This window comes from Prionailurus bengalensis, chromosome C2, assembly GCF_016509475.1.
Source record: "Prionailurus bengalensis isolate Pbe53 chromosome C2, Fcat_Pben_1.1_paternal_pri, whole genome shotgun sequence".
NCBI classification, from domain to species: Eukaryota; Metazoa; Chordata; class Mammalia; order Carnivora; family Felidae; genus Prionailurus; species Prionailurus bengalensis.
Genome location: NC_057350.1, coordinates 122,067,883 through 122,083,803, shown reverse-complemented (window position 1 = coordinate 122,083,803; position 15,921 = coordinate 122,067,883). Strand labels below are relative to the sequence as shown.

General features: G+C 37.6%; 1 protein-coding gene across 1 annotated transcript in view; it reads right to left on the bottom strand.

Annotated features, from left to right (window-relative positions):
• ATR (ATR serine/threonine kinase) overlaps window positions 1–15,921 on the bottom strand; it is a 106,898-nt gene that overhangs the window by 30,724 nt on the left and 60,253 nt on the right. Inside the window, 6 exon segments of the mRNA XM_043595227.1 lie at window positions 404–583; window positions 1,975–2,152; window positions 3,866–3,957; window positions 9,564–9,655; window positions 10,699–10,863; window positions 14,757–14,935. Coding sequence (XP_043451162.1) covers window positions 404–583; window positions 1,975–2,152; window positions 3,866–3,957; window positions 9,564–9,655; window positions 10,699–10,863; window positions 14,757–14,935 — 886 coding nt within the window.

Below are 15,921 nucleotides of genomic sequence, written 5' to 3'. Positions count from 1 at the left end.
TTAAGTATATTCAACAATTTAAAAATATCTCTTAACATGGAATCTTGTTAATATACTATTTCAAAGAAATCAAAGAAATTTGATTTGTTAAAAAACTAATTTTAATTTTCCTAGGGTGGTCAATTTTTGTCAATTACAAGTCTATGAAAACTTTAATACTAACTTTTATCTGTACCTCTGCCAGATATGTTTTGAACATTAAAAAAAAAAACAAGATACAGTGCATACAAAAGTAATTCTTAAGTACTAGGTTCATTTCAACTATACAGATTTCAACTATACAATTGATAACAGAAAAACACAGATTCAGAGAGAAAATCAAGAAAGATAAATACTCCCAAAGGATATGCAAGTATAATAATAAATTCATGATAACTGACATAAAAAAAAAAGTGTCAAACACCTTTTGTTGAGGCTTAACAAAGCTCTCCGGAGAGCCAGGATGGGCTCCTTGGCTCTGTAGGAATTCTGGGTCATTTCTAGTCGAGCTACCCAGTTTAGAGAATCTTCTTGAGAGGTATCACCTGGAGACTGTTGAAAAAGTGGTTTGATGCTATGCTCCAATTCACACAACATGTGCAATCTGAAGACAGATAGAGCCTATATTAAAATGTTATCATATTCAGCCCCTTAATCTCATACACAAAGCATGTACTTAAATTAGCCATGAAGAATCTAAAATGTACAGTTTTCTTTGGAAGAACTTTAATCTTATATATTCTTGGTATATAAACAGTAACATTTTTATCTTTTTAAATTAGGTATTAAACACCAATAATGTTGATTTAAATGTTTAGTGCTTTGCTATGGTCCCCGATTTCCTATTAAGTAAATTGGAGAAGGGTATATTGTGAAATGAATACAATTTTAATTTTTTCTAAGAATGATAGAAACCCTCATGACACATTCACAGAAGTTTTTTCCATATATAATATGCAGTGTCTATGACTCAGTGTTCGAGGATGCAGTTGAGTAGCTACAGAACAGAATCTCAGGGGCGCCTGGGTGGCGCAGTCGGTTAAGCGTCCGACTTCAGCCAGGTCATGATCTCGCGGTCCGTGAGTTCGAGCCCCGTGTCAGGTTCTGGGCTGATGGCTCAGAGCCTGGAGCCTGTTTCTGATTCTGTGTCTCCCTCTCTCTCTGCCCCTCCCCCGTTCATGCTCTGTCTCTCTCTGTCCCAAAAATAAATAAACGTTGAAAAAAAAAATTTAATAAAAAAAAAAAAAAAAAAAAACCAGAACAGAATCTCAGTGGTGCAATCTATGGTTTCATTAAACGGTTTCCAAACGGGCTGATACAAATTATAGTAAATTCTTTTAACTGAAAAAAAAAAAAGTTCTTAACTTATCTTTTCAACGATAACATGTATTATTTTTCTCAGGTGAACTAACAGACCTGAAATGTTTTCCATCATTTTCTTCCTTACCTCTAAAAGTTAATTTTCCTTCCTCATAGTGTAAGGCCTACATTTTGGGGGAGGGAAATGTCAAATGTATTTCTAAGTGAGAAGAAGAGGAAACTAACAAGTACTGAGCACGAAAGTGCCAGGCACAGTAAATGTCTAGACAATATGACATTACAACAGGACAAATATGTTTTTCTTATTTTTAGAAATCTCATAATTGCTTTTCCAATGAAAAGGATATACATTAGAACATTAAACAAAAAATTATAGGGTGAGGGGTGCCTGGCTGGCTCAGGTGGTAAAGCATGTGACTCTTGATCTCAGGGCCATGAGTTCAAGCTCCATGTTGGGCACAGAGATTCCTTAAAAAAAAAAAAAAAATCAAACCAAAACCAACCAAAACAAAAAAACTATAGGGTGACCATGAGATAAAGGAGTGAAAGAGCCACTGCATGTAGATACACATGATACCAAACATACCATCAGTTATTTACTAATTAAAACATTCCAAATCTATCAGAAGACACTTACAAACCAGGAATATAAGATGGACCCTCCCCCACAAATACCTCACAATATATTCATATCCTCGTTGATAAGAGCCTCTTTCAAAGCTTGCAGCTGAAAGAGGTACAATTTGTTCTGCTCTCACTAGTTTCAGCGTGTCATAAAAAGCTGTGACATCTCTTTTTTTGGCTGATAATAATAGCTGTCCCAGTCTGACACTCCATGTTGTAGATTTCCCATCTGAAAAATAAATGTAGAGTCAAGGAATGCCATGGGGCCCCAAAAACAAGGTTTACTTCATGTGTAAAATGGTCAGCAGAAATACTGAACAGATGGTTTCATTCTACTTTGAACAAGAAGGCAATTATAAAACAAGCTGAAAGATTAATTATAGATGGTACTCAGCTACTTAAGTCTGAATATTTATAGTATATTAAAACTGCTTATGGCACAAAAACAGACACATAGACCAATGGAATAGAATAGAAACCCCAGAACTAGACCCACAAACGTATGGCCAACTCATCTTTGACAAAGCAGGAAAGAACATCCAATGGAAAAAAGACAGCCTCTTTAACAAATGGTGCTGGGAGAACTGGACAGCAACATGCAGAAGGTTGAAACTAGACCACTTTCTCACACCATTCACAAAAATAAACTCAAAATGGATAAAGGACCTAAATGTGAGACAGGAAACCATCAAAACCTTAGAGGAGAAAGCAGGAAAAGACCTCTCTGACCTCAGCCGTAGCAATCTCTTACTCGACACATCCCCAAAGGCAAGGGAATTAAAAGCAAAAGTGAATTACTGGGACCTTATGAAGATAAAAAGCTTCTGCACAGCAAAGGAAACAACCAACAAAACTAAAAGGCAACCAACGGAATGGGAAAAGATATTCGCAAATGACATATCGGACAAAGGGCTAGTATCCAAAATCTATAAAGAGCTCACCAAACTCCACACCCGAAAAACAAATAACCCAGTGAAGAAATGGGCAGAAAACATGAATAGACACTTCTCTAAAGAAGACATCCGGATGGCCAACAGGCACATGAAAAGATGTTCAGCGTCGCTCCTTATCAGGGAAATACAAATCAAAACCACACTCAGGTATCACCTCACGCCAGTCAGAGTGGCCAAAATGAACAAATCAGGAGACTATAGATGCTGGCGAGGATGTGGAGAAACGGGAACCCTCTTGCACTGTTGGTGGGAATGCAAATTGGTGCAGCCGCTCTGAAAAGCAGTGTGGAGGTTCCTCAGAAAATTGAAAATAGACCTACCCTATGACCCAGCAATAGCACTGCTAGGAATTTATCCAAGGGATACAGGAGTACTGATGCATAGGGCCACTTGTACCCCAATGTTCATAGCAGCACTCTCAACAATAGCCAAATTATGGAAAGAGCCTAAATGTCCATCAACTGATGAATGGATAAAGAAATTGTGGTTTATATACACAATGGAATATTACGTGGCAATGAGAAAAAATGAAATATGGCCTTTTGTAGCAACGTGGATGGAACTGGAGAGTGTGATGCTAAGTGAAATAAGCCATACAGAGAAAGACGGATACCATATGGTTTCACTCTTATGTGGATCCTGAGAAACTTAACAGGAACCCATGGTGGAGGGGAAGGAAAAAGAAAAAAAAAAAAAAAAAGAGGTTAGAATGGGAGAGAGCCAAAGCATAAGAGACTGTTAAAAACTGAGAACAAACTGAGGGTTGATGGGGGGTGGGAGGGAGGGGAGCGTAGGTGATGGGTATTGAGGAGGGCACCTTTTGGGATGAGCACTGGGTGTTGTATGGAAACCAATTTGTCAATAAATTTCATAAAAAAAAAAAAACATTAAAAAAAAAAGTAAAAAATAAATAAATAAATAAATAAAATATTTCAATTCATTCACTCAAAAAAAAAAAAAAATGCTTATACTTTAAGAAGTAATTTTACCTGCTGCCAAATAGTTTTCCACCAAATCCCACTGTGACAATTTCCAAGCTGCTTCCACTCTGTATGTGTTTAATTCATCTGTCCATTCAGACCTATTAAAAGAAGCCAGTATCAACTAAACTTTATTTAAAGTGGCATTTAGAGATTTTTTCATTGTTTTAGATACTCTATTTATTCTATTTACTGTATTTGTATTGTGTTGTACTTTGTACTTAAATACAAAATGATAATCTCTACCCAAAAAAAACCCTTGATTTTTAATGTTTCCATTCCCCTAAAAAACATTTTTTCAATAATTACTTCTTGTTCTTTTTTTAAAGTATATTTATTTATTTTGAGAGGAAGAGAGAGAAAATGTGGGAAGAGCAGACAGAGAGAGAGAGAGAGAGAGAGAGAGAGAGAGAGAGAATCTCAAGCAGACTCTGCACTGTCAGAACTCTGTCAGTGCAGAGCCCGCTGTGGGGCTCAAACTCACAAACCGTGAGATCATGACCTGACCCGAAATCAAGAGTTGGATGCTAAATGGACTGAGACACCCAGAAGCCCCTCAATAATTACTTCTAAAGGGGCAATTTAAAAATGCCATTGACCAACAAATTAAATTGCGCCATATATTAGAACAGAATTAATGCCTGGATAATTACAAAGTGCAGTTTTAAGATTAGCTGTGTGCTTAACTTGAACTAAGGCCAGGGGGAAAAAGAGCCAACTGAACATATACACATTCAGAGGTAAGCAATTCTAAGAACTTGGGATTTTGAATTAAGTTTAAGGCAAAAATAGAGGAGCTTGTGGGTACTAGGTCAGGAGCAGCTCAGGGTGCATAAGGTCACTCAATAAAAGGGCTTAAGAAAGTTACAAATGACGTGTCAATGGCATAACAAAGGATATGAAATAAGCTGCTTAAATTATGTATCTATTCTTAAACTATTTTGAGTTACTTTAAAATTTGGATTTGTAGAGGTGCCTGGGTGGCTTGGTCAGTTAAGTGTCTGACTCTTGATTTCAGCTCCGACTCATGATCTCACAGTTCATGAGTTCAAGCCCTGTGTCAGGCTCTGTGCTCACAGCACAGAGCCTACCTGGGATTCTCCCCCTCTCTCAAAATAAATAACATTTAAAAAAAAATCTGGATTTGTAAAACAAGTATGATATAGGTAATTATTTTTTCTAAACATTCTACTTATATGACACTAAGATGGATAATGATATTGTGGATCATGACTATGTAGAAGCCAGACTTTCCCAGTATTTCTTCTTTAATAATGTTTATTTAGTTTTGAGAAAAAGAGAGACAGAGTGCGAGTGGGTGAGGGGCAGAGAGAGACACAGAATCCAAAGCAGGCTCCAGGCTCTGAGCTGTCAGCTTAACCAACTGAGCCACCCAGGCACCCCCATATTTCCTCTTTATTAATCATACCATTTGAATATCTGATATATGCTAGACCCTGCACTGAGCACATTTTTCCATTTAATTATCAAACAACACAGAAAGGCACACATATCCTCATAGTATAAATAAGGTAACAGAATCAGAGAGGTTAGGATCAATGCCATAAAAAGCCCTCTTTGCTCTTTCTGTAGTAAAAATACATTTAAAAAATGTAAAACAGTGATTTTTTTTATTTAAAAAAATCTAAAATAGCAGTATAAATATGGAACATCCTCTAATTTCTAAATACAAACTCCACCAAAAACAATTTAGAACAAGGCTAAAAGAAATACAATAGAAATGTAGTTTGGGGCACCTTGCTGGCTCAGTCAGTAGAGCATGAGACTCCCAATCTCAGGGTCATGAATTTGAGCACCACGCTGGGCATAGAAGTTACTTAAAAATAATATTAAAAAAAAGAAATGTAGTTTTCAAAAAGTCCAGTTGTGAATAACTTTACAAGCTTATCACCAGATGCCAAAATATCAAAATTTTAAGATCAAAATCTGAGTAGAATTAGCAGGATTTGCTATCTAGAGGGGATGTGTCATACCAAGTATTATACCAAGAAGCACCAAAAGGTAATGAGGACCAGGCTGTGAGAACTTATCCTCATAAATAGGTTCACTAAAAAGAGTAATTGTGTAGGTCAAGTACATTCAATAATTTTGGAGGAATATTTGTTTAAATGCAAATATTCTTGGGGAGCCTGGGTGGCTCCATCAGTTGAGCATCTGACTCTTGATCTCCACTCAGGTTCATGGGCCCTGCATTGGACTCTGTACTGGCAATATAGAGCCTGCTTGGGATTCTCTCTCTGCTCCTCCCATTATTACACATACACTCTCTCTCTAAATAAATAAATAAAACTTTTTTAAAAAATGCAAATATTCTCCCCAAAGAAAACACATCCTCTCAATGACCACTTGCTCCAATATGATAGAGCAATCTTTTTTTTTCTTCCAAATTTTTATTTAAATTCTAGTTAGATGGGGCGCCTGGGTGGCTCAGTCGGTTAGGGGTTCAACTTCAACTCAGGTCATGGTATCACGGTTCTGTGGGTTCGAGCCTTGTTCGGGCTCTGTGCTGACAGCTCAGAGCCTGGAGCCTGCTTCGGATTCTGTGTCTCCCTCTCTCTCTGCCCTTACCCTGATTGAGCTCTGTCTCTCAAAAATAAACATTAAAATAAATAAATTCTAGTTAGTTAACATATAGTGCAATATTGGTTTCAGGAGTAGAATTCAGTGATTCAACAGTTACATACAATATCCACTGTTCATCATAACAAGGGCCTTCCTTAATACCCATCACACATCTAGCCCATCCCCCACCCCTTCCCTCTATCAACTCTGTTTGTTGTCTATATATGATAGATCAGAAGCCTCTATGTATCCCACATCCAAAGAGAAGAGGAGTCTAACTCTACAGCATGTGTAATGACGAAACTTGACACCTAGGTTTGAGCCATGACGAACCTTCCCAAATTACTTTACTTATGAAGTCTTTCAACTAATTTAGAGAAACATCTAAAACATACAACCATTCTTTACCTGCTTCTGCAAAGTTTCTTCCCTTGTTTCATAAATTTCATTACTGTGAAACCATCTGATTAACAGTGAGCTTCTCTGCTCTCAAACATTATAGACCTGAAGTCTTTGCAAATTACAGTTGGGAATTTATAGAAACTATACTTAGCAGAACTGCTTTGACAGTCCTAACTAAAAATAGTGGCCTGTGTGCTCTCTGATCAACTAAGATACCAACCCTTTTGATGTGATCTCACTGCCCAGAATAGTCAGTTGGCATCTGGCAAATATATCAAGAAATAAGTACTTTAGCTCTCCAAACAATGCAGCTTCGAGAGCAGCACAAACCTCCACAGTTACTCCCCAGACCAGAAGAACTATGCAGCCTTAATCTTTGCCACACATACGTACTACTTTTTTGCATCATTTTCTTGCTATAACAAACCCACTTTCTTTAGGAACGGAAGGCAGCTTTCATTTTTATCAATCCTTTACGGAAAAAACACAGAGTCTAGAGTGGTATTCTGTAAACCAGTCACAAAATTTCCTCTTCCCCAACACAGAAAATAACTGGTGCTAATAATGTAGACAGAGCTTAGATACTTTTTGGATATGTTTGTATGAGCCTCACCAATAGCAGGTGAGCTCTACAAGGTTTCTGTCTTAAAGCAAATATAATTCAAGAAAGACTCTTGGGACAGAAGATAAGCTGTTAAGACACATGAAAAAAGTGCTCAACATAACTCCTCATCATGAGGGAAATACAAATCAAAGCCACAATGAGATACCACCTCACACCTGTCAGAATGGCTAAAGTTAACAACTCCGGCAACAATAGATGTTGGCAAGGATGTGGAGAAAGAGGATCCCTTTTACACTGCTGGTGGGAATGCAAACTGGTACAGCCACTCTGGAAAACAGTATGGAGGTCCCTCAAAAAATTAAAAATATAACTACCCTACAACCCAGCAATTGCACTACTAGGTATTTATCCAAAAGATACAGAAGTGTTGATTTGAAGGGGCACATGCACCCCAATGTTTATACCAGCACTAGCACAAGAGCCAAAGTATGGAAAGAGCCCAAATGTCCATCAACTGCTAAATGGATAAAGAAGATGTGGTATACACACACACACACACACACACACACACACACAATGGAGTATTAGCAGTCAAAAAGAATGAAATCCTGCTATTTGCCACAACATGAATGGAACTAGAATGTATTATGCTAAGCAAAATTAGAGAATGACAAGTATCATGATTTCACTCATATGTGGAATTTAAGACACAAAACAGATGAACATAAGGGAAGGGAAGCAAAAATAAGATAAAAACAGAGAGGGAGACAAAACATAAGAGACTCCTAAATACAGAGAACAAACTGAGGGTTGCTGGAGGGGTGCTGGGTGGGGGATGGGCTAAATGGATGAGGGGCATTAAGGAGGACACTTGTTGTGATGAGCAATGGGTACTATACGTAAGTGATAAATCACTAAATTCTACTCCTGAAACCATTATTACACTACATGTTAACTAGCTTGGGTCTAAATTAAAAAAAAAAAAAATATATATATATATATAAAATAAATATATATATGTATATATAATAAACATATATATATATATATATATATAAATATAAAATAAACAAACACATTTGGTACCAAAAAAAAGGTAAGCTGTTAAGTGCTAAATCAGCTTATGACAAAGTAGAAAAAAAAGTTTTTGTTGCCTATCTCCAGCACCATGAAAACATAAAAGATTTCATTTCTTTGCTAAATGTTATGTCAACTCAATTCACTGATTAAAATTTTTTGATTCAGATACAATAACAAAAGAAAATCAATTTTTAAAAATTTTTTAATGTTTACTTATTTTTGAGAGATAGAGACAGTGTGAGTGGAGGAGGCGCAGAGAGAGAGAGGGAGACACAGAATCTGAAACAGGCTCCAGGCTCTGAGCTGTCAGCACAGAGCCCAATGCGGGGCTCAAACTTGGGAACGGCGAGGTCATGACCTAGGCTGAAGTCAGATGCTTAACCGACTGAGCCACCCAGACGCCCGGGTTCTTTTTTTTTAAGGTTTATTTTATTTTATTTTTTATCGTTTTTTATTTTTGAGACAGAGAGAGACAGAGCATGAACGGGGGAGGGGCAGAGAGAGAAGGAGACACAGAATCGGAAGCAGGCTCCAGGCTCTGAGCCATCAGCCCAGAGCCTGACGCGGGGCTCGAACTCACGGACCGCGAGATCGTGACCTGGCTGAAGTCGGACGCTTAACCGACTGCGCCACCCAGGCGCCCTAAGGTTTATTTTTGAAAGAGAATGAGCGTGCCTGCACAAGGGAGGGAGGGACAGAGAGAAAGGGTGACTGAGGATCCAAAGTGGGCTCTGCTTGAAACCAGAGAGTCCAACTCGGGGCCCAAACTCACAAACCACGAGATCATGACCTGAGCCAAAGGTGGAAGCTTAACTGACTGAGCCACTGAGGTAGCCCAAAATACAATCATTCTTTAAAAAAAATATTACCTGTGGGGTGCCTGGGTGACTTATTCGGTTAAGCATCCAACTCTGGATTTCGGCTCAGGTCATGATTATGGGTTCAAGTCCCATAACAGGCTCTGCACTGACAGTGTGAAATCTGTTTGGAGTCTATCTCTCTCCCTTTCTTGACCCTCCCCACTACTCTTTCTCTCGAAATAAATAAACTTAAAAAAAATTAAAAAATAAAAATTACCTGTTAGCATGCACTCCATTCACCTGAGTGATTACAGTAGACAGCTGTCCAAGACCTAACATGGACTTCACTACACCATGATAATGAATAATCTAGAAATTTAAAAATATTTAAAATAGCAATAATCACTTCAAATATATCGTGGAAAACAAAAACTGTTTAACTGATATTCAATAAAAAGTACTATTTGCCTCACTAAACCTACTCTTCTTAGTTCAGCAATTGATTTGCATGGTGTAATGGTAAAGCCCCCAATAATGTCCTAATATTTGTGAGTATTAAAAGAATACACAGACAACCTAAAAAATTCTCACAGTGAATTTATTATTTTTTCCAGATTTGGTTTAATTTTTGGTGCAAATCAAATATAAATGTAATGAGTACTCTTTAATATTTTGTTTAAAGATTATTTACCATACTATTTCTCACACAAAAATTAAAACTCAAAGCTCATAACATTAAAATAGACTTAGGGCTGTAGTAACTAAAAAGTTATATAGGGTTATGCAATATTCTTTAAAATTGAAAACAAGATTGTGAAAAATAAGGATCCTGTATGAGCTTCTGAGAAAATGAGCATGTAAAATACAACAAAAAGCAATACTGTAAGATTAGAGAGAATCTAAGCCAAGATCATAAATCAAGAATTCTAAATTCCCTTCCTGTCCCAGTAAACAGGAGATATGTTAACACACCCCCATTTTAATTATAGCTTAGTATTTCTAAGGGACCATTTCAGAAATTCATAAAGGTTGGTAGGGGGCATATAAAATCTGAAAATGTTTCCTAGGCTGTAGAGAATAATTGTTATTATTAAAAAATGTATGTCAAATTGATACTTTTAATTGCAAACAAAAATTATATAAATTTTAAAGCAAATGAGCACACATTAATATAAATATACTCCTCAACACACATCATTCATTTGGGGGATTTCTAAGGTCACAGAAATTTGGCATGGGAAGAGATTTTTGAGATCCTCTAGCACATGTCTAATTTCATCAATCAGGAAACTCAAGCTCAGAGATGATTAAATATTTTCCAGACACTAGTAGAGACAGTATTGAAACAAAGGTTTCCAGAGTTCCTTGTTCAGGGCTCTTTTCATTATGTTGCCTTTCATTTATTATCTTACCTGGTCTGGTTCTAGCTGAATAGCCCTGTCATAACAAGCAGTGGCATCCCTCAGTAAGCCAATGCTTTCATGTTCAAGGATCTGTTCTTTCAGAGATGGTTCTGCCTTTCGAAGTGCGCTTACTCCAGCCACTCCATCAGGTTCATGCATAGCAGCATACAATTTCTTTGTTCAACCATTAAAAAACAATCAAATAAGAGAAAAAAACACAACTGGAACTAAAATTGTAAAACCCCCAGTTTATGTGAATAGAGCACATGAGAATTTTTCTCAAAGCAACAGTAAGTATTTGCTTCAAGACAGATTTCACAGTAAAATTATAAACTTATTTACAAACATTTTATTATCTTAACACTCTTGTTCCACTTAAAATATAAATCTACATTAGTAATTGCTATTGATGAGAGTCATAAAGAACTTTAAGGTTCTGAACTCTCTTTAAATACAACTTATGATAAATTCTGTTGAATACAGTTTATAAGTGTTTGCATTTTAAAATTTATAAAATTTTTAAACAAGTATTTTATTTTATTTTATTATTTTTTTTTAATTTTTTTTTCAACGTTTATTTATTTTTGGGACAGAGAGAGACAGAGCATGAACGGGCGAGGGGCAGAGAGAGAGGGAGACACAGAATCGGAAACAGGCTCCAGGCTCTGAGCCATCAGCCCAGAGCCCGATGTGGGGCTCGAACTCACGGACTGCAACATCGTGACCTGGCTGAAGTCGGACGCTTAACCGACTGCGCCACCCAGGCGCCCCTAAACAAGTATTTTAATATACTGATAGGGAGATGCCTCAAATCTGAGTTCGAAGGAGATATTCAAGTTGAAGATAAAAATTTGGGAGCACTTAGCACAAAGATGTCCTTTAAAGGCAGGGGAAAAGATGGCATGCTCTAGGAAATGAATAGAAAGAAGAGAAAGGGTCAGGGTAGGAGACGGGAGTACTAGTATATTACTAGGCAAAGAACTAGCAAATAAAACTGAGAAGAGAAAGCAGAATAGTTTATTCTTTTTTTGTTTTTTTTAAACATTTTTTTTTAACATTTATTTATTTTTGAGAGAGAGCGCGCGCGTGTGAGCAAGCATGAGCGGGGGAGGGGCCGAGAGAGAGGGAGGCAGAATCTAAAGCAGGCTCCAGGCTCTGAGCTGTCAGCACAGAGCCTGACGCGGGCTCAAATTCACAAACCGCGAGATCACCTGAGCGGAAGTCAAACGCTCAACCGTCTGAGCCACCCAGGCGTCCTGAGAAAGCAGAGTAGTTTAAAGGAACCTGGGCAATGTGATATCCCAGAAGCCATGAAATAAAAGCAAACGTCTTAATGAAAAAGGAGTGATCAAATGATTCTGTGAAATTAAGAAAATGAGAACTAAGAAGCATTTATTGGATTTGGCAATATAGAGGCCACTGATTTTCTGAGTAAGAGTAGTTATCAGTGGAATGGAGATAGTCATGTTGGGATGGTCAAAAAATGAATGGAAAGTAAAGTAAATATAGGGAAGATAAACAGTTTTTTTCAAACTGGCTATGTAGGGAAACAGACGGGAAGTATCTGAAGGGGAATTTAAGACCAAGGTAATTATTAAAAATTAAGATGGGGGCGCCTGGGTGGCTCAGTCAATCATCTGATTCTCGATTTTGGCTCATGGTTGTGAGAGCAAGCTCTGTCTAGGGCTGGGAGTGAAGACTGCTTAAGATTCTCTGTCTCCCTCTGTTTCTGTCCCTCCCCCTCTCCCACTCACTTGTAGGCATGTGAGGAAAAAAAAAAAATTAAGGGAAGATACCAGAGTATGTCTTTATACTTGGGTTGAAGAAGATAAATTACTGATTTTAGAGAAAGCAGGAATACCTGAAGGACTGAAACAAAGAGCACAAGTAGAAGGATTGAATTTTGACAGGAAGGGATCCTTCAAGAATAACAGAAGAGAAAAAAAAATGATATGGTGCAGAAGTCAGTGTATTTTCAAATTTGGTAGACATTTGGCTTCATTTTCTTTTCTTTTTAAAGTGTATTTATTTACTTTGAGAGAGACAGAGACAGCGTGAGCAGGGGAGGGGCAGAGAGAGAAAAAGAGAGAGAGAGAATACCAAGCAGGCTCGGCAAGGTCAGCACAGATTCTGACTCAAACTCATGAAACAGTGAGACTGTGACCTAAGCTGAAACCAAGAGTCAGATGCTTAACTGACTGAGCCGCCCAGGTGCCTCTGGCTTCATTTTCTTAATGACAATAAGCAAGATTACCAGTTAAGAGTAGGAGAGGAAACAGAGAAATGAGAAGATAAGAAATAATCATCTTGAAGAGCAGGAAGGTAGGCTATTAAAGAAACACAGGACTGAAGGCAGTGTTAAAGAGTACTGCTGAAATCTCAGATTATAAACTTAAAGCAAAAGTAGTTCAAAACCCATTGTGTGATTTTTCTCCAGCAATGTTCAATTGCTTAAATGCAGACACTGAGAAAGCAGATGGCTTGAGTTTATCCAGGGATGGTATTTTACAAAGTGAGTATCACACAGTGGGTGAAAAGACAAGGGAGTTAAACATCTTTGTAAGGGAATGAATTTAATAATGAAAATAGACTCAAAGCTAGACAAGGAGAAAAATAGGAGGAGGCTAATATTCATCCAAATACCACAAAGTACTGGGGTACCTGGCTGGCTTAGTTGGAGGAGCATGTGACTCTTGATCTTAGTTAGGGTTTTGAGTTTAAGCCCCACGCTGGGCGTGGAGATTACTTAAATGAATAACTTAAAAAACAACACTACAAGCTACTAATTTTTAAGTTTCTCACTGCCTTTGCTTTTCAACTTGGAAAAAGTCTATCAATTTTGACTTTTTTTTTTTTTTTTAACAGGGAGAGAGAGAGAGCATGAGCAGGGGAGAGATGCAGAGAGAGAGAATCCCAAGCAGGTTCCATGTTCAGCATGGAGCCTGACACGGGGCTGGATCCCATTACCTTGGGCTCATGACCTGAGCCGAAATCAAGAGTCAGATGCTCAACATACTGAGCCACCCAGGTGCCCCTCATTTTGGCCTCTTTTTTAATCCCACTGTATTAGCCCCATCTGCCTTTTTTTCTCCCCTTTCCCTACACAATCAAAATTTTATCACCTAGGGGCACCTGGGTGGCGCAGTCGGTTAAGCGTCCGATTTCAGCCAGGTCACGATCTCGCGGTCCGTGAGTTCGAGCCCCGCGTCAGGTTCTGGGCTGATGGCTCAGAGCCTGGAGCCTGTTTCCGATTCTGTGTCTCCCTCTCTCTCTGCCCCTCCCCCGTTCATGCTCTGTCTCTCTCTGTCCCAAAAATAAATAAACGTTGAAAAAAAAAAAAAAAAAAATTTTATCACCTAAACCATTATTTCACTAGCACTGTCATGCCCAATTCCTGTTACAACCAGCACATCCCCCTTCCCACTCACCCCCAAATTCAGGCCCACATTTCTCATGAAAATAACAATGGCTTGCTTCCCTTGCATCATGGCTCTTTCAAACCCTCCCTCCATGAATGCCATAGTCATTTCTTCCATTGCACTTCCCTGGTTCAAATCACCTAAGAATTTTGGACAACTTAAAAGGTCCTCTATGTTTTATCTTTCCTCTGCCCAAATCTTTATCGTTCTTCTGCCATTCCCAAACTGACACTTTACTCTTTACCATACACCACGTTCTTTCCCAACTCCACACTTTTGCCAACTCCATATGGATGCCCCTGTTTGAAATATCTTGACCCCTTCTTTTACATATCTACCATCCATTCTTTAAGACCCAGCTTAGACAAGATCTCCAAAGAGCCTGTACTAATTCCTTGCTCACATATTTCCATCTCCCACCCCGCCCCACCCCACACATAAGTGCCTTTCCTCAGGGCACAACTAGTATTACACCAAACGGATGTTTATCTCTCCCCACTAATCCGAAAGTTTCTAAAGTGCTTATAAATATCTAGTACCTAGCACAGCATCTAAAACACTCAATAAAATGTTCAATAAAATGAACGATATAAACATAAAAGATCAGCAATATTAAACAACATTAAGTTTAATGTATTAATTTCAAACCTGTAAAAATCCAAGATGCTCCTGAATATTTTGTTTCTTTTCTGTAATAAATGATTCAAAGTGCATTACAGCTCGTGTATATGCTTTGGAGCGAAAGGAAGCTACTGCCAGAGTATCCTGAGGTATGAGGTCTAGAAAACGAGTTACACTCTGATAGTCTTCATAATCCGCAGTAGATACTAGATTATAAAAAGACAATTGAGTAAAGACTTATAACATGAAATTTTAAAAGTGTCGATTTAAATTCCTATTTATTCATTTTAAATTCAATTTCATTCACTAAATAAGTTAACAGAAATGTATTAAGAATATCATGCTTAGAATGTAACTACCAGTAGGATGATTGCTCAAAGGATTCTTGCTCCAACTCCCACCATTATTACTTACCTTACCTTGGACAATTATTTAACTTATTTGAGCTTCTATTTCCCCATATATATAAGGGAAATATTAGAATTGTCCTTCCTTCTTTACAATGTTGTGAGGATTAAATGCAAATCTGTATTATACCATATTATTTCATTCATGTGTGGAATTTAAGACACAAAAGAAATGAGCAAAGGACAAAAAAAAAGAGAGGCAAACCACAAAACAAACTCCTAACTATAGAGAAGAATCTGGTGGTTACTAGAGAGGAGGTGAGACGGTGATGGGTGAAAGAGGTGATGAAGATTAAGGACTGCACTTGTTATGATGAGCACCAATGTATGGAGGTACTGTATCACTATACTGTACACCTGAAACTAATATTACCTTGTATGTTGTAACGAATTTAAATAAAACTTAAAAAAACTAAACCAATGTACTAAATACTGAAAAGATACAAAGATGATACAAAAGATACAAAAATGAGTTATCTATTAATGATAATTATAAAACCACTAATAGTGTATAACAGTAGGGAAACAGCAGAATTATAGAAATAGCTTTCTTTTTAAAGTTTAGAATTGTTGGGGTGGGAGGGAGGGGAGGGTGGGTGATGGGTATTGAGGAGGGCACCTTTTGGGATGAGCACTGGGTGTTGTATGGAAACCAATTTGACAATAAATTTCATATATTGGAAAAATAAAATAAAGTTTAGAATTGTTAACAGGCTATTTTTTCCTATGTTGCTATGTATACAACAGAAACTACTTTAATGAAAATTCAAAGTAAAACACTTTAA